General features: G+C 38.6%; 1 protein-coding gene across 1 annotated transcript in view; it reads right to left on the bottom strand.

Moving 5' to 3' along the window:
• The window catches only part of fbn2b (fibrillin 2b), a 93,311-nt gene extending 77,316 nt beyond the window's left edge, over positions 1 to 15,995 (bottom strand). The window contains exons 1-4 of the mRNA XM_083558907.1: positions 15,875 to 15,995; positions 13,421 to 13,710; positions 4,122 to 4,204; positions 3,260 to 3,364 (exon numbers count right to left, since the gene is read on the bottom strand). Of these exons, the coding sequence (XP_083415033.1) occupies positions 3,260 to 3,364; positions 4,122 to 4,204; positions 13,421 to 13,596 (364 nt within the window). The 5' untranslated portion in view covers positions 13,597 to 13,710; positions 15,875 to 15,995. The remainder of the gene's footprint in view (positions 1 to 3,259; positions 3,365 to 4,121; positions 4,205 to 13,420; positions 13,711 to 15,874) is intronic.
• Between the last annotated feature and the right edge of the window lie 3,190 nt (positions 15,996 to 19,185).

Here is a 19,185-nt window from a genome sequence, read left to right on the forward strand (position 1 = left end):
ACTTTCAGCCATTTTTAGGGCCAAAGCTGTAGTTCGAACCCCACCACCACCCCCAAAGTCCCCCTCCTCAGCGTTGACTTTCCTTTCTATGAAACCTGATCAATCTGTCTTCCTTTCTTTCTTTCTCTCTTTTTATCTCCATATGTTTTACCGCCATGTCTAAAGAACTCCCAATGTCCCTCGTACATCTCACGCACCCCTTGCAAGGTTCGCAACTGAACCTGTGAAGGCACAGCCAGGTGGAAATTAGTGCATAATTACAGCGAAGACGAAAAAAAGAGAAGGATTGTTTTTAAACCTGAGTGCAGCTGTGACTCCTTCAACACAACTCGACTCAAGCCGACTGGCCATTTGCTGTGGTTTGTTATTTATGGAGAAATTACAGATTCATCGTCGAGTCATAAACATGCGGCGACTCAGCCATTCGGGCTTTATGAACGATGTTATTACTGATCTATCAAATCTCAGGAACTTCGCCAAAGCAGATTATTGTAATCTTGTGTGTTTGGATTTTTTTTTTAAGCAGCTAATTCACACACAGTTTTATAATGTCTTGGTTCGCCAAAATTCCAGCGCAATTACACGCCTGATTTCACTATGAGGAGTCAATTGACTGTACAATTTTACAACTTGTAAGACCATTGGCCTTCATTTAAGTGTCAGTTTATTTGTCCTGGACACTGTTCCTGAAGAGTAATGGATGAATAACGGTCAAAGTGACAACTAGTACACAGTCCAGATGTTACATCCGGATGAATATTGAAGTTTCATTCGAAAAATCAGCACAATGATGGGATGTCTAGACGCTTATGCGTGTTAATATGAAAGTTACATCCTAGCTAGGAGCAGGACGCTGATGTTTAGCATCGTTTCAGCTTAATAAGTCATTTCATCTAGTGGGGTATTTTATATTTCTGAAAAAAGAGAAGTTTGGTCTGAGGAAAACCTGCTGTTTATATTCTAATTAATGTCTCAAATGTTTAATAAGCAGTAGGTTTCTTCACATTTTCAATGCCTCGTTAGTCAACAAGTTCAGAGAAAACAATAAAAAAAATAATTGTGATGACATTAGATCAAGTCGTATTTTATAAGCTATTCAATAGTGGAAAATATTTTGCCAGCGATATACTGGACCCCTGTTCTTCTGATGTTCTCATTTATACACTAATATGGACTAAAGTTTTGGGACTAAAGACTTTTCCAGCCATATGTGGTTTTTCCCAAGTGAAGTTCCAGTGAAATCATAGCGTACATGACCTCCAATGTTGTTCCAAAAGTTTGGGAAAATCCCATATATGGGGTCCATAGTCACCACAGACACCTGACTTTTCCAGCCATATGTGGTTCTTCCCCAAACTGTTACCAGAAAGTTAAAGGCACACGATTGTTTACGATGTCTATTCAGTATAATTGAATTTTACATTCACTGGAAGTAGGAGAACCAAATGTGTTCGAGCATTACAATGCACAAAGTCAGCTCCATTAAGATGTGCTTTACATGGGTTGGAGTGAAAGATCTCCTGCTATAGAGCTCTGAACCTCAACCCTACTAAACATATTTGGGATGAACACTGACTGCACCCCAGGCCTCCTCACCTCACCTCCAATAGTACCTGAATTTACTACCACCATTAAGGCTAAATGACTCTCCAAATCTCCATAAAATCTTGTGGAGCATCTTCTCAGAAGAGTGGAGGATATTAAAAGAGCAAATGTGAATTGGGATGTTTCAAAAAGCACAAAAGACTTGGGGTCCACAGACTTTTCAGAATATACCATCATATTGACGGTTTCTTTTTGCACATTATTAAATTGTCTATATTGCTTTTATGTCTTATGAAAAATAAGTTTCTTCAGTCCACATTTCTCCTGTTTTTTTTGGGACGTATAAAGGATCATTGTAATCATGAAAATCGAGTCAAGCTGTTCACTAATCCCACTGAGTTTATTGCCAAGATCTGATTGCTTGTATCTATCGGATAATTACTGTCACTGTTACTTTTTTATTATAATATATTTCTTACATACAGCTCAAGTCAAACTCACTAAGTTGGTCTAAAGGCAGGGATCATTATAGTATTATTAATTCTTACATTCGTCTTCTACACGGATAACGAACACATATAGAAACAGGTTTTCTGTTAGAGAAACCTGCCACTTTAAACAATGTGCTGTGAATGGAAGAAGCTAAAAAGTGGGAAAACAGACACACAGGCTGTTCTCAGTAACCTAAAGTTGAAAATTGCTTGTGTATGAATGGTGTGTGTTTAATTATCAAATTTGTTTTGTGCGATTTAGGATTCGAGATCCGATTGGAAAGAATCTGTCACTGAATGAGCACAGTTTCACTATTAGGGATGGTAAGATTCACCGTTTCGCATCAGCGCATCGGCATCCAAGTTTACGATGTGATGCAATGATCTAAAAAAAAGTGTGCATCGGATACAAGTTTTATCACGATGCATTGTTTTTAACATATTTGCATCAAAAAAAATTTTTTTTTATATATGTTTAGGATTATTAGACACGCTATCTTTTTATTATTTAGAAAGTGACCAAAGATTTGTGACCAATATTTGAGATTGATTTCTCCGCACTAAAATGTTTCTCGAGCGCGTTCTCTCAGCACGCCAATGTGACGTATCGCAACACTATGGAGACCGAGTCGTGTCCTGAGAGTCACATAGAATACAGATTAACATGGCAGAGGTAGAGCTGTAACTTCCTGAAGACACAACAGGAAAATAACGGCTCATTTTATTTAATCGTTTTTCTCATTTGCACTACAGAAGCCTGTTTGTGAACGGGACCATGTGTTAGCAGTCAGAAGACACTTAAGTACATTTATGATTTGCTGAATAAAAGAGAACTAAAAATAAATCGCAAAGCATCATATTTTTTCCATTGTATTGTATTGCAATGTAGAGTCTGATTCTGAATCGCATTGTGTTGAATGGAAATCCGATCGCACTTCATCGTAGCAGGGTGAAACGTATCGCATCGCATAGCGGTAGCTGCTTCATATATATCTCTGATGTATATTATTATTGGCTATAGATCAAGATTCGCTTCGCATCGGCCTCAGTTATGGAGATGCACATCCCTAGCCACTGGTTCCCTGGTGCACCATGGGAAGCAACACAAGGCCCAAATGGTGTTTCTAATCCGTATATACTTGTATCATTCAAGGCATGGAAAAGTTTCTGTAACTTTTCCATAACATCTCTTGTTTAACAGTTGTCTTGGTGGATTTTCTTACCTGCAGCAGCTGCAGCTCCACAGCTGGGAGCCAGGTGACCGCTGGAGCAGGTACACATGTTCGGCCTCGAGCAGAAGCCATCGCCACAGGAGTTCCTGCAAATTGCTGCAAGAAAAAGAGGTGTAAGCTGTAAAAACACGTGAACAGTGTTTATGTAATTATAGAAAAAATCTCTTTATATACAATTAGAAAATAGTGACGAAAAACCTTAGTATCATAAACCATTAGAGAAAAAAGGGCTTGGCTAAAAGAATGGGTTCATACTTTAGCATTATTCAAGAAGTGATGATGTCATAATGCTATCTGCAAATGGATATGTGCATTTCCCATTGCTCAGCGTTCACAGAAATTAAGCGATTTGAACACTGAAAGCCCAATTCTTATGTTAATTCACAGCATTCTTTGTGTACACATTTCAATTCAAGGCTAATGGATTGTGCTACTGGATAATGGTGTCGAGTATATTTTATAAGTATAAATAACTGGGTTAGTTATTATTCTATTCGATTGAATCCTTTACAATCTCGAACAGGACTGTATAAAACCTCACTCTGTAAATGTCACCTATTACTTTTATCGTAGTTTCGCAATGTAAATTATATAAATAAGTTATAAATATTCATAAATAAAAAGTTATATCAATAAATTATAGGCTAAACTTAGCGTTTATGGAGATTTGGGTTATAAAGGATGCCTGGGGAAACTGAACCATGCATTTGTGCTTAAGTCATGCTGGTAGGCGTTCCCCCGCTTTAACATTTCCCCCTTACGGACCCCTTAACATGTCACCCATCACTTGTCAAAACAGAAACTTCCTGGACCACTTTAGCTCTCAGCCAGGAGACACAGTGCTAATACTCACGAACTATACACTGGTTTCCTCCAGGCAGCGTTTTCCATCCCGGGCAGCAGTAAGGCTGGAATCGAGAACCACACACGTTGGGTCTGAAAGAGAACAAAACACATGCAATGAAGAAAATATGCAAAAAAAAAATAAAACAAGTAGGAATGTGGAAAAAGTATACTATTGTGTGCAACCAATTTATTTTTTTGACAAATCTAAATCTATCATATATATATATGTGAATGATAGATGAAAAAGATCAAAATAAAATTCATGATAATGGAATTGAGATGGAATTCTAATTGCGATTTGAATTCTAAACATTGAATTAATAACATTAGCATGTGAGCTATTAGTCAGTCATTAATATAAAATCAGTGTTATTGCTTCCAAAAGTCCACTATATGGACAAATGTTTGTGGACACCCGACGATAAGATTAAGAACAGCCCTTTCCACATTTAGGCCCCATTTCTTGTTATAAAAACCTCCAGTCTTCTATGAAATTTTGGGGTGTGTTTGTTGAGATTTGTGTTTATTCAGCCTCAATCGCATTAGTATATTTTAGTAAATATTGGAATATCAAAGCCCATTTAGTTCATTATACACCTACACTATATGGACTAAAGTTTACAAATATCTGACCCCATGTGCTTTCTGAACATCCCATTCCACATTTAGTCCCTATTTACTGCTATAAAAACATCCACTCTTCTGGGAGGAGGTTCCACTAGATTTTTACGAGATTTGTGGAGATTCATTCAGCCACGAGGGTGTTAGTAACGTCAGGTACTGATGTAGGTGAGGTGAGGAGGCCTGGGGTGCAGTCAGTGTTCATATCCTGAAGGTATTCAATAGAGTTGATGTCCAAGCTATATAGCAGGAGATCTTCCATACACTTCCAACCCATGTAAAGCACATACTGTATATATATTGTATATTTGTATGGAAGTCCTAAGAGGCGATGCATTATGTTATATATTTTGCCCCCTGTTTTCTTATGACATATGACATTTGTCGTGATCAAGACGTGACTTTCTGGTTATCACGACTTAATTTTCTCGTGATCTTGACACAAACATTATTTCTTCATGATCAGTACTTCATTTCACCAATTTTTCGGCAGCATCATGGATAAACAAACAAAAAAAAAAATCAAAGTCACGATCACGAGAAAACAACTTTTGTTATGTCGATATCACGGGAAAACAATTGTTAGGTTGAGATCAAGAGAAGATTAAGTCTTGATCACGAGAAAACAAGAACGAAAAAACATCATAGTGCATGGCCTCTTAGGCCTCCCGTAGGATTATTATCCACTTTCTGTGGATTTTTATGAAGCTAGACAAAATCAGCCCAAACCCGAACCGTCTTAAAACTGTTCTTTGTATTTCTTTTAAAACCGTGCTGGTGCTGCTGTCGTTCTCGCTTTAAAATGATCCACCTCAGAACATTTGTTAACAGTAAAGAATTCTGATGCATGAGCCAAAGCTGAAACCCTTTTTATCTTCAAAAGACGGGCAGCTTTATTTCTACCAGACCTGTGTAATATGAGTGATTTGACCCAAAGAGAACCGGGCTATTACTGTTCATTTCTGTAATCATACATGAAAATCTCCCTTAAATACATCTATGAGCTAATATTACATTAGGTTTTAAGGATGACGGGGTTTTCTGTGTAAATGTGGTTCAAACCCACTTTTCCAAGGGGTCACAGAGAACGGTACGGCTCTCTCAATAATGTGGAGCTGTTCTTGGCCGAGTTCCATTTCTGTAGCCCACTTAAAAAGTTCGATATGAAGAAGTCTGACCGCATGAGATTAATGTCAGAGCAGTGTTCAACGTCCAGCGTTTCTCCGAGAACAATGTTTGTACTATTCATAAAATGGGTTCTGTTTAGTACCAAGAACCAAAAACTGCCTGGAGTGACATGATCTGCTTTCCACACTTGGATAGACTCCTGCTGCTACGTGACAACTTGGACCAAATCACCTTCGCGCGTGGCACGTTTGAGGCACGTTACAGCTAACATCCTTCATGTACGATTTAAAAAAATAAAAATAATTCCAGAAATCCAAGCTCTGTCTGCTATCATTGCTTTATTTCTATCATGTCTATTGGCCCCAAACAAGCAACACACACACACACACACACACACACACACACAAAAGCATTTTCTTCATCTGTAGAAATCAAGATGTGCCCGAAGAGCAAGTTTGTCGAATAGTTTATGTGTTCCAGTGATGACTCACTGTAAGATGAAGCAAGACGAGAACAAGGACAAAATAAAGACACATAAGTGACAGGAACGAGGTGAAGAAGCAGCAAAATCCCAAGAAAGTGCTGAAAGATGAGCAATTATAATGCACATGAGAGAGATATAGAGAGGGAGAGGAGGTGATAGGGTGAAGGAGGTAAAAACAAAAAATAGACCCTTAAGACAGGAAAAAGAAATGGTGGGAAAGGGCTACGACTCTGCAGGAGGGAAAGGAAACAACTTTTAGTGAAGTACATGGGAGGGGTGGTGGAAAACAAAGCTTTGGATATCAGGCCAGACACTGATGGAGCACCAGCTATCAGGGTAAAAAAACCACACAAAAAAACAACAACAGTGGATCGCATTTCTCAGCGTCACACACTCACTCTCACAACATGACAAATGAGCTCTAACGTACAGAGTACAAACGAAATCTCCAAAATAGACCCTAATGACTTTCTGCCCTGATGGTGCTCTCTAAGTACCATGGACGCAGCCAGAGATAGCAAAAGTATAAAAAGTTCTCAAGTAGAAGTACAGATACTCATGTTTTAAAAGACTCTGGTAAAAGTTGAAGTTCTGACTACACTTTTTTTTACGAGGTTTGTGTTTTGACGTGCAATTGAGTAAAAATTAGACATTAAAACTCCCTGTTTTAGTGTCACGCCAGTAACTGGACGTCACGTCGTATTAAAATATGAATACCAAAGTATTTCAAATGAATGTATCCAGGCTGAACATCCACCACAAAAGGAGAGAAAAGATGATGATGATCAGTCATGTTTACATCGCTGACTCCCTCTGTCTCATCCACGTTAGCCATACGTTTTTTTTTTGCCGACTGCCATGCTCATTGTTAGCTTCGTAAACTAGCTTACGTCCATGGTGCCAGGAAATGATGCGCCAGTGGAAATTTGAAAAAGACGCGCAAGGACGAAAAATAGGTTACTGAGCTAAAAATGGGGCACAATGAGAGAAAAAAATATTGATGATGTCATCAAATAGATTAAATCTAAAGTAATGAGCCTGGGTTGAAAATGCAATAAGTAGAAAGTACAGATATTTGTGTAAAAAAATTTAATTAGTGAAAGTAAAAAGTTGTCTGAAGAATAAATAATAAAGTAAAGTACTGATACCAAAAAGTCTACATAAGTACAGCAACGAAGTGTTTCTTTCCCTCTCTGGAAGCAGCTGATAGGTTGTTACATTTCCTGGGTTTGTTGTTTTACCCATCACATTTAAACAATGGTTGGATTAGACACTTAGGCGAATATGACGGTCTGAACGTAATATGTGGAAGAAAGCATGGTACATTCAGGGAAAATTAGGCACCATAAAAAGATTGCTTTTAAGGTGCTGTCTTTATGGGGTCCTTTTGACAAATGGTAACAAGTCCATTTAAGAAAGTTAAGATGAGCAGCTTAAAGATCCATGAAGTTACTAAGAAACTTGAGACGGCTTTGGGAAGGTGACAGCTTAGCGGTCATGGCATTTGACTTTGGATCTGAAAGTTCAAATGCCTCCACCCTCCCACCACAATGCTCAATGCTCCAGCACCACACCATACAAATCATTTGCAACCTTCCTTGAAAAAGATTGGAAAATTGCCTGAATTTAAGTATGTAAACATATACTGTATATTACATTTCAGCAGAAAAATAGATAAATAGTTTAATAGAAAAATAGTTTAAATGCATAGCAACGGTGCTGAATCCAAGCACACCAAGCTGTTACTCCAGGGTCCGCTATGGGAGTGTCCCCAAAAGTGACACAATGTCCCCCATATGTTAAATTACATCATGGGAAAAAAAACACAAATGAAATCTTTATCATTTATCATCTTAATCAGTAGAGATTACTCGGAAATCGTAGGATTACGTGATACAGAAACAAGTCTGAGGCCCACTTAATGTTAACAATGTATTGAAATTGGCACGTTTGTAGTATAATTTGTAAAGAATTCCAGAAAAGTATTTCAGAGGCTTGCTTAAAGTTGCTTTTATGCAAATATTTTGTTATTTCCAGTTTGTTGTAGAGACATTTTTGTGCATGGAGTTTTTTTTAATTACGCTTTCACTATATAATTGCAAATTTGCACCATAAAATGTATAAATGCCATTCTTGGCCCTGTTTCTAACCTTTTTTTAAAACTCTTTTAATTAAACCTTTTCATCTTTTTTAGAAGAAAACTTAACCTGAATAGCACGATACAGAATATACAATTAGTTTTATGACAGGAACCATAGTTTCAGTCTTTATTCTCTATTCAAATGTATAGAAACATATGCTAGCAAAGAACAGCCTGAGGGCACAGTGGTAAAACACCGGTTAAGGCATTGGAATTTGGACCAGAACGTAATGAGTTAAAATCCCAGTACCACAAAACCCAGCTGCCACTGCTAGGCCCTTAAATGAGGCCCTTAATCCTCAACTTTTCAGTTGTTCAAATGTGGGTGGTGGTACCTAAGTGGTTGAGGCATTGGACTTTAAAACCTAAGGTCATGAGTTCTAACCCCACCCCCACCAAGCAGCCACTCCTGAACCTCTGAGCAAGGCTCCTAACCTCATAGCTGCTCAGGTGTCCGTGTAATAAATGTAATTGCTCTGGATGAGGTTGTCTGCCAAATACCATATATTCCAATGTAAGGAACAATTTCTCCAGCTCAGTAGACATAACTTTCTAGAAAGCCCTAATATTACAACTATAAATTACATATCAGGAACCCAAAAATCCCTGTTTGCAGACCGTCTGGCTTTTGCAGTTCTGTTTCCAATGTTCTATGTGCTAATACTGTGACTTTGATAACAGTGTAAATTTTTAAAGAAGACGCCTGGCATCTGTCAACATGTTCTCATTGAAGTCAAAGGCGAGAAGGTGCATTTTTTTGGCACATTCTTTGTGAAAGCAGCCTTAGGGTTTTTGACATTTTTAAAAGCCAGGCCTCTCCAGGCCGTTGACCTATTGCTGGCCGAATATTTCAAGAGAAATTAAGCAGGAAACAAAGTAAAATTGTCTTGGAGCATAGCAAAAGGTCATAAAAAAAAGAACATGCCAGTTCAGGACCTCCAAAGCAGGAAATACTTCAACGGCCTCCAGCTTTGTTTTGAAACCTATAAAGAACTAGCCAGGCTCACGAAGAAAACATTCTTAGCAGACGGGATGGCAAATGCAGGACATTGTTGACTCAGAAAGGGGTCAAAGGGTGAGTCGTTGGCATTTGCTCTGAGCTCAACCTCCGTACTGCAGCTAGCAGACCCTGGAAATCTGTCCATGGTCTTTGCAGGTCCGAAATGGTCTTTTGCAACCCCCTGGCTTGGATGACCTGGAATAACCCAGATGTCTAGACAAAAAAATGTTTTTCATTGAATGGACAGACATTGAGGAGTCTGGGAGAGGTTCTTACACCTTCTATGGATAGTCTATTCTGCATCTTCCTGTTTCCAGTTATATCTGGTTCTTTTATAAACATTTAAAGGCACACAATTGTATAGGAGGTCTTTGGATGAGGAAGCCAACCAGGGGTCCCAAACCTTTTCTAGCATGGCAATGCCTCGGTGAACAAAGCCAGCTCCATAAAGATACACTTTACATGGGTTGGAATTGAAGATCTTGAGCATCAGTTACAGAGCGAAGATCTTAATTCTAATGAACACCTTCGGGTTGAACCTCAGGCCTCCTCAGCCTACATCAGAACCTGACTCTAGAACCTGACCCAAATTTCCACAAGCACCCTACAAAATCCAGTTGAACGTCTTCCCAAAAGAGTGGAGGTTATTTTAACATCAAATTGGGATTGGGTTTGCCCATATAGTGTATATACATGATTACATAAAATAAAAATCATGTAAAAAAGAGTTGAATGAAACTATTAACCACAAAGGCTGTATCATATTATAACAGAGATTTTCTGCATTGATTCTCTTTTCCTTTCCTTTTTTTTTACAAGCCAGTACTCTATACACAACGCACATTTCTATAAATGCACTTTATAATTCAAACAACATTTGCTGTTCATCTCAGAATTCATTGCACATGAGGTGTTCGAAAGCTGTTCAGACTAGCAGACGAAAAACTGACAGCCCCTTGGACATGCTCCGAGTGCCTGAATATGATTCTCGGCTTTGAGGAACGTTCCATAAGCCAGTAAAATGTTCAACATCTCCCTTGTGGGCATCGCTGGTCTCCTAGCCAACGTTCTGCTTTTCTTCGGAGGTCTTTGAGTCCAGTGCAGCTTGCCATGGGTGGACCTGCGCCACAAATTCTTACGGATCGCTCCGCTATGAGAGCCAATAAATCAGGCGGACTCCACGTTAAGCAGCCCGCTCAAACAGTCTGAAACAGGCACAGTTTTAACTTCCAGTCTACACCACCGTCTGAAGTGAGTTTTCATCATTACATTACTTCCAAAAAAAAAAAGAAAAAAAGATAATAATTTCCTGTTCACTCCATTAAAAAAAACAGCATGGAGGAATGGAGTTGTTTTCGAGACACCTGTGTAATTTAGACCTTTTCCTAATCAGGCTAAAGATTTATGGTGGGCCAACACAAACATTATGAAGATGGTAGTTTTGCTGAGGTTAGAACTGGAGCACACAATACACTACCACTATATCCAAAGCATCTTCAAATCATCAAATTACTGTAAAAATTGTTCAAGAATTAGATTGATCTACGTCCAACCAACTACTTGTTTCCCAGACTAGCAATCGTTTTGCTCAGTGTTGTAGAAAGACCTATGATGCCCACTCATCATTTCTTCAGGGGGAAGGTCACAAGAGAACCGTAGTGATAAGAACAGGATTCAGGAAGTTGTCTGAGTTCCAGAGTCCCGGCAGGCAAATCAGAAAGTTCATGTGTTTGTGTTTTCTTAATTAAGCAGCACAAATCGGTTCTACACAACGAAGTTCTGCCTCGCTGAATAGATTATTCATAAAATGTAATGGTGGGAAATTTGGCCAACAAATTGAACCATCTGGAGGCCCTACGCCGTCCAGGCAATTGCGTGCAGAGACAAAAAAGGTTCCACTACACATGTTGTTATTAAATTCTGTCATGATTTTTTTTTTGTACAGAAAGAGAAACAGAGCCAGGAGAATTTAGACACTCGGGCCAAACGTATTTATTTAGCCCTGTGCGAATGACTCACAGACATTTTTCTTTCTTTTTTCGAAAAATCAGTTCTTTGTGGGCATGGCAAGGTCCTGCTTAGTGTAATTATAGATGATTCAGTCTAATGGTGACGTAGTTCTGCTATTTCACGGCGCTTTCTGTCTCGTTCTCACCTGCAGCCTGTAAAACAAATGTCCTTTGTAACAGCCCCCCAAGTGATGGGGATACCTCATTTCCTGTGGCAGTTTTTGGGGGAAGTAAATAAGCAGGGACAGATGAGAGGCTGATTGGAAAGACTGGTTCTGACATTTGAGACTGCAGAGAACAAAACATTCCTTGTTGTTCCAAAAGATTTGATAAATATACAGAAATCCAACCAGTTCTGTAGACTCACATGTCCGTTCCAGAGACCCTGTGCGGTGCACTGCAGAAACACACTGCAGACATCAATCTCCAAAGCTTTTTGTTGAGTGACAGTGTACTTGCTTTAGAAATAGACCACTGGGAAACAATCCTAGTAGTCAAACTGTGTTGAGTTCAGAGTTCAAATGATCCAATTGGTCAAATGTTTAGAATTCATTCAAGTTGACTGGGTGAGAAGTTTCTATGAAATTCAAATGTTAGTCGTACACTGTAATTTTTTCAACATATCTGAGGTAAATGTCCATGTTCCAGATCTCAATTTCGATCCTTAATTTTACTGCCAGTGAAACAAAATTAAATAAAATTTGAACAGAGGTACAAAAACTAAATTAATCAATACCCTCTCCCATTTGTTAGCTTTTGCACAGCAAAATCTTGGTTTTCCAGCTGATGAGAAACAGTGTTCTCAAAACCGATGCTGATGTTTCTCTGTGTTACTAAAGAAATATAGTGGAAGTTGAACATTTTGTAATTTTCTCACTCAATGTTCCAAAAAATCTGAAGCTGCAGTTGTAGTTTAAATTCCATTCCAAAGTCTTTACATGAAGGTTTGAAAATCTAAGCTTGATTAGCATTTTCATGTTTATAATAAGCATCTACATTTCAGCTGACTAGCAACAGTTTTCTAGCAACTTTTCAGTCAGTACATGCTAAGTGTAATAAAAGTTAAAATTTTTTACTCACACAGAATGCTTTCTAACAGTTTTACCAAAATGTATGAGGGAAATGTCATTGTTCTGGACCACTTTATTGCATTTTTATTGTCATTGGGTTTTTACTTTATATGGAGATACGATTTTTTGACACATGGCCAAGCTAAATACATCGTCACCCTCAGTAAATCAGTGTCCATGTTTCCAAATTACCATTAAAAACCCAGTATCCTGACATCTAATTAAACCACTGATCCCATCCTATGCTAATGTGTCCTCTGATTTATGTGCTTTAGACTTTGTGCTTTAGACTTTTTGCACTGACAAGGTGCTAATGGCTGCAAATGCTCCCTCATTGGTGCTACCTAAGTGATTATAAATAGTTCTGGGCATTTCCATGCAAAACTGCAAATTTTTTTAGTTGCATCACGGAAATGAAGCAGCGCTGGAACCAAGAACTGGGTCATAACATCATGGCAATTCCAGGTGGGCTTTGGGATTTTCTTTGGAAAATTTGTGGAATTGTATGCCTCAACTATGAAGCAATGGTCCAGGGAGGAAACAGCATTTTTCATTGCCAAATGTAACAAACTAAGAAGCAAAAAGGCTGCTAATAGCTTAAAAATATGAGAATAATGTATGTATATGATAACTCTGTGGTACACTTTAATATAAAATAAAATGTATTGAAAACTTATTTATGGTTCTGTAATTGAACCCTGGGGAAATCTCATAAAATCTTACAAAAGTCTGTTCATTAGCGAACACCTCGATAGTGTTCCAGTGGAAACACCAGCGAGCTCCTAAAACAAATTTGATGGTTTCCTGAGGTAGCACCTTACTCATGGGAAAGTGTAGGTGAACAAGCCACTTACCCCCTGAGAGTATCCTGTCCTCTCCGGCGCACCCTCTGTTGGACCTCTCCCTCCGGCTTTCCGTTAAAGAGGCTGGCCTGCAGGCCTCCATCTCCCTGTGCCTGCACCATGTGGAGAGCTGCCCAGCAAAGGGCAACCCATCCCAGCACCACCCTGGCCACACTCCAAGCCCCCATCAGCCTACGCCGTGCCGCTCCCCAAGTCCTTGCTCTTAACACTCACTCACTCTGATCACACTTGGACACCACAGAGTTTCACTTGTCCTGTCCACTTCCACTCCAGGGTGAGAGCTGGGGGTTGAAAGGGGGCACACTTAGATTTATATTTAATGCATTTGGCAGATGCCCATATGCAGAGCAAATTACATTCATACAAGTAAGCATTTGAGGGGTAAAGTCCTTGCTCAAAGGCCCAGCAGTGGCAGATTGGATTTGAACTCATGACCTTCCGATCAGAAGTTCAAAATCTTAACCCCTGAGCTACCACTTCCCGAATAAATAAGTGCAGGCTATATATTGCTATTAGTTGTATCAGATCATCTTTTTTGTTGTTGCGTATCTAATAGATAAATAGTTTAAAAATTACATGAAACCCAAGTAACAATCAACTAAAGGTACTCTAGGAATATATTGTTTTTCAAACTCAGCTCTGATATAATGTGTCTCCTGCGCTTGACTAATTGAGTCAGGATGTGTTTATTCTGGACGCAGGTGTGTCTACCTCTGGAAGCCTGGTGGTGCTCAGTCCTCCAACATCCACATCCACTTTAATTTGAAAATACAGTGTCTATTAATCATCCACAAAAGGTTTTTCATTGCTCATCTCAGTTTATTTCCAAAACGTTATTTTTTTTCGGTTTGCGACAGACATTCCTCGCACATTCAATCTCGATAAGTAAACAATATCACATTCTCACAATGAAACCTCAAACCGTGAAGCATTTTTAGGAACACACCCAATGTAATTGATTTATTAGTATGACACGCTAAACGATCTGTTTAGTACTTCTTGGCTGAGTTCTAGTCAGCCATTTTAGTCTATAGATTGCAAAGAGATTTAAGACCTCACAATGTAAAATGAAGTCTCCAGGTCACCAGAGGGGGAACAAAAACATGTCGCAATGATCTGGACGCATTTCGGAGACACAATTGCGATTTTAAATGGGAATCAAATCCCAGCTTTCTGAATGAATTCTGATTAAAGAAATACAAAGAAACGACGTATGAATCAAACCAACACATCCCACCCTTAATTTTTTTTTTAAGTGGGTTATGGTTGGAAGAAATGAGTCCCATATTTCTAAAGCTGAAAGCGAAGAAACCCATAGCTGATCTTTATACCATCCAATAGCCTGTTATGCACACTCGATCTGAATGAGTAAAGCAATGCTGCAGCATGAACGGTTTTTACAAGTCCACATCGACCGCATTATTGCTGTATAGTCTTGAAAAGTGGTCAGATACTCAGTCCTCTCATTAAAGTAAGAGTTCAGGGCTAAATAACAGACCTCAAGATTTATAACTGGTAGAAATGGGTTTTAACTTAAAGGAGGGGGTTGGGAAACAACTGGGTATAGGGACTGGGTATTTTCTTTTCAGCAGGGTATATTTGTACTCCTCTAAGGAAAGCAGTATATCTCTAAACCTTGAAGAGACGGTTGTAAATTATGATGTTCGAACCCCCTAGTCCACAAAAAAAGCCCTCCCTGGTGACCTGCAGACTTCATTAGAGTGTGTAGCCTTCACACTGATTGTAATGCACATAATTGTAAAAAAAAAAAAAAAAAAAAAAGGTCAAAAAATGACCCAAGTCGTGCTGGAATGTTAGTGTAGTGTTTGAGATAATAGAAGAGAAACATTTACAGACACCTTTGCAATAAACGCTAATTAGACCATTATGATGGGGTTCCATAAACGCATCCGGTTTCCAGTATGCACGCGCGGTACGGTTTAATTATCACGATAAATATAAAAAGGATATCTCGATAACAAAACAAAAAAACTCTTGGATGAGCAAAGAAAAAGTTTTCCAAATTTTGGATCTATCATACACACAGCTTTTGCCCTATTTCTAACTTTATAAAACAGAATAGCAGTGATTTTATTATTATTATTATTATTATTATTATTATTATTATTATTATTATTATTACTACAACATTTAACCCATTAGTTATTTTTGTATTAGTTATTATATATGATAAAAGAAACAGGATAAGAAAACAGGACACAGAATAGATGAAAAAAAAAAAAAAACAAGTTCATGCAAAACGCAATCAAACCGAATGAATAAACGTGACTTTCGTGGAATTCATAGAAAAAGTTCTTCATGGGTCCTTCTAACTTTTTTCTTCTCTTCTAAGGTTAACTTTTTTATTTTGCACAAAAAAACAGTCTTAAAACTTTCTTCTGGCTTAAAATCAAAAAAAGATCATCAAGACTTTAAGAGCATTACCTTCCTAAGTTGAGAGAGTCCAGTCCGGAATCTGGTTTTTGTAACGGGATACGCTGCGGAGGCTGAATGGGGAAAATTGTAGCGCTGCTCGAGAGGAAAGAAAAAGTTTCGTGAATTAGTGTAGAAAGGGAAAGGGGAGGGGCTTTCTGTAATGCGCCTATAAAGAGGCGGGGTTACAGGGTGGGAGGTGCACAGAGGGGCGGGGGTTAAACCGAATACCTTCACTGCCATGAGATCATTCCGTGCAATGCAAACGCAGACTTAAGTGAAGTGAGGAGCACACACACACACACACACACACACATACTGTCTTTCTGTGTTTTATATATAACACACACACACACACACACACACACACACACACTGTCTTTATATATATATATGTAATCATCATCATTATCATCATCATCCTCACATCCCAGTCACAAGCTGTTTAACCTTCTTCCATCACAAAGGAGATACAGGAGCATACTCACTCTAAACTATAACATTAGGACACGTTATAAACACTTATTTTTTGCAGTTCTACATACAATGTACATATTGCATATTGTTAATTTATATATCCTCATTCTTTACACATATTGTGCCTTACACACATCTGCACTAATATTTCTCTTGTGTATAAAATTTGAAATTGTAGTCAATGTGCTGCTTAAATAGCAGTACAGATTTACCGTCCTCTGAAAATAACTTACCATAATGACATCACAGAGCTGCTGTATGTGAGACACATGCCACTTCTCCACCTTCCACTTATGGATGCCCCACAGTTGCTCAATAGGGTTCAGGTCTGGAGACAAACTTACCACTCCTTTATCCTCAGCAAGGCAGTTGTTTGTTTACAGTTGTTTTCAAGTTGGAAAACTGCCTTTTGGTCCAGTTTCTGAAAAGAGGGCATCATGATCTGCTTCAGAATGTCACAGTACATGTTGGAATCCATGTTTCTCCTCAGTACTAGCAGCACTCATGCAGCCCCAGATCATGATGCTGCCACCACCATGCTTGACTGTGGGCAAGACACAATTTTCTTAGTGCTCCTCACATGCTGGACACCATCTGAGCCAAACAAGTTTATCTTAGTCTCATCAGACCACAGGACATGGTCTTCAGCAAACTGTTTGCAGGCTTTATTGTGAGCCAGCTTCAGAAGAGGACAAGTGGACCATCTGCTTCTGTAACCTCTAAAGCAACACTGCAGCACTCATGCATCTTTTATTTTTTTAAGCAGTCTCTGCACCTGACTCACAGCACAAGGACTCGACTTCTTAGATGGACCCTTTCGAGGTCTGTTCCGAGTGGAACCCATCTTTAAAAACCTCTGTAGAGCAACAGATTTGATTCCCAAATCCTCAAAGATTCTTTACCATGTGCCATGTAGAACATTAAGTGGTCAGTATGAGAGAATTGTACTCAAAGCACCTAAATGTAACTGCTTTAATGCAAAATATACACATTTATATAGTCCTGTCTAGCAGACAAAAACATGAACATGATCAACTGGACGTGTGGCTTTGCATAGTTACAGAACGTACAGCTGGTAACTTGCAGTGTACTCACTTTTTTAGACAATAATTGCTGTATGTTGTTATTTTCAGAGGACAGTAAATCTGTACTTATATACAAGCTGCACACTGAAACTCTAAAATATATCCAAGTTTCATTTCTATAGTATTGTCCCTTGAGAGTATATAATAAAATGGTTGCTGAAATGTGAGGGGTTCACTCACTTTTCTGATATTCTGCATATGTGTGTATATATATATACATGCACACTCAGCAATTACTCAATCAATAATCAATAGAAAACTTTTGTTCTGGCCAAACTGAAATGATCTGGCTACTGAAATTAGGACTAAGACTAAAGTATGAATTGTGTTTGAGTGTGTGAATTATAAACCCTTTATTTTATGTGAGTATATTGGTGCAAATTATTCAAGCATCAATCAAGTATCCCTTAGTGAACAGTTAATAATCTCAACAATTCAATTCAATTCATTTTTATTTGTAGAGTCAAGTCAAGTTTATTTCTATTGCGCTTTTCACAACAGACATCGTCACGAAGCAGCTTCACAGAATTTAACAGTTAAGGTGAACGATGTGTATTTATCTCTGATGAGCAGCCATGGCAACTGTGGCAAGGAAAAACTCCCTTAGATGTTATGAGGAAGAAACCTTGAGAGGAACCAGACACAAAAGGGGAACCCATCCTCATTTGGGTGATATCAAGAGTGTGATTATAGTCTTTAAACCATACAGAACACTGGAGAGTGAGATTGTAAGTAAAGTCTTTTCCTTTCTTATACAGTCATTTGAGGTTATGGAACCAGGAGCTACTGAGCACTTTTATCAATGAACATTATCCCAAAGCAGCTTTACAGAGAAAAACAGTAACAAAGTTCTACAAAAGAAAGTGTAAAAGTTTAGTGCCTTTAAGTTTTTTTTCTTATAAGTGTAAGTTTATCCCTAATGAGCGAGCCAGAGGTGACTGTGACAAGGAAAAGCTCCATGAGTTGGCATGAGGAAGAAACCTTGAGAGGAACCAGACTCAAAAGGGAACCCATCCTCATACTCAATACTTAATGTCCATGGCTCAATCATTAGTGATGAACTTATAGTGCTAAATGTATGAATTTCACATTTTTATTTGTAATACATTTATTTCTGTTTAGCTGCTTTATTGTTCAAAGCACCATCCAAATAAAATTGAACTGAATTGAAAATCAAATGTCGGATGAGGGTACGCTTCAATGGGCTCCCTGAGGAAAAGTGTATTTTGGCAGGTCCTCACAAGTATAGGAAGGTTGAGAGGGTTTTTTTTTTTTTTTTTTACATCTCACTTGGATATAACTGCATTTCAGTGTTGTACCATACTGCAATTATGTCCTTATTAAACATGTTGACATCATAAGATCTCGAATATCTCACATCCAGTAGTATTTGACACATCTGTGCCTGCATCAATGACAATACCACACCAGCTTGTTTGCTCAGTTTTCACTCACTTCCTCTGTAACACCACGACTCATCTCGCAACCTCTGCCAGCTGGGTGGCCAAGCAGCTGAACACACCTTCACACCGAGTGTGTGCACACTCATGACATGCGACAGCAGGTTGGGACACAACTGAAGAATCTCCCACCCCGAGTTTGCTCCTAAGAAAGTTTCCATCTTCAAGTTCTCGTGCCTCTTCACAACTCTTTTTAATTATCATGATTAACTTGCCAAATGAAAAACATGCTCATGAATATGCCTTCAACTTGTAATTACGAGTGGAACGTTGGAAACTATTTTAAATTCTAGTTTACAAC

This window comes from Silurus aristotelis (assembly GCF_946808225.1).
Source record: "Silurus aristotelis genome assembly, chromosome: 13".
In the NCBI taxonomy this organism is placed as follows: Eukaryota; Metazoa; Chordata; class Actinopteri; order Siluriformes; family Siluridae; genus Silurus; species Silurus aristotelis.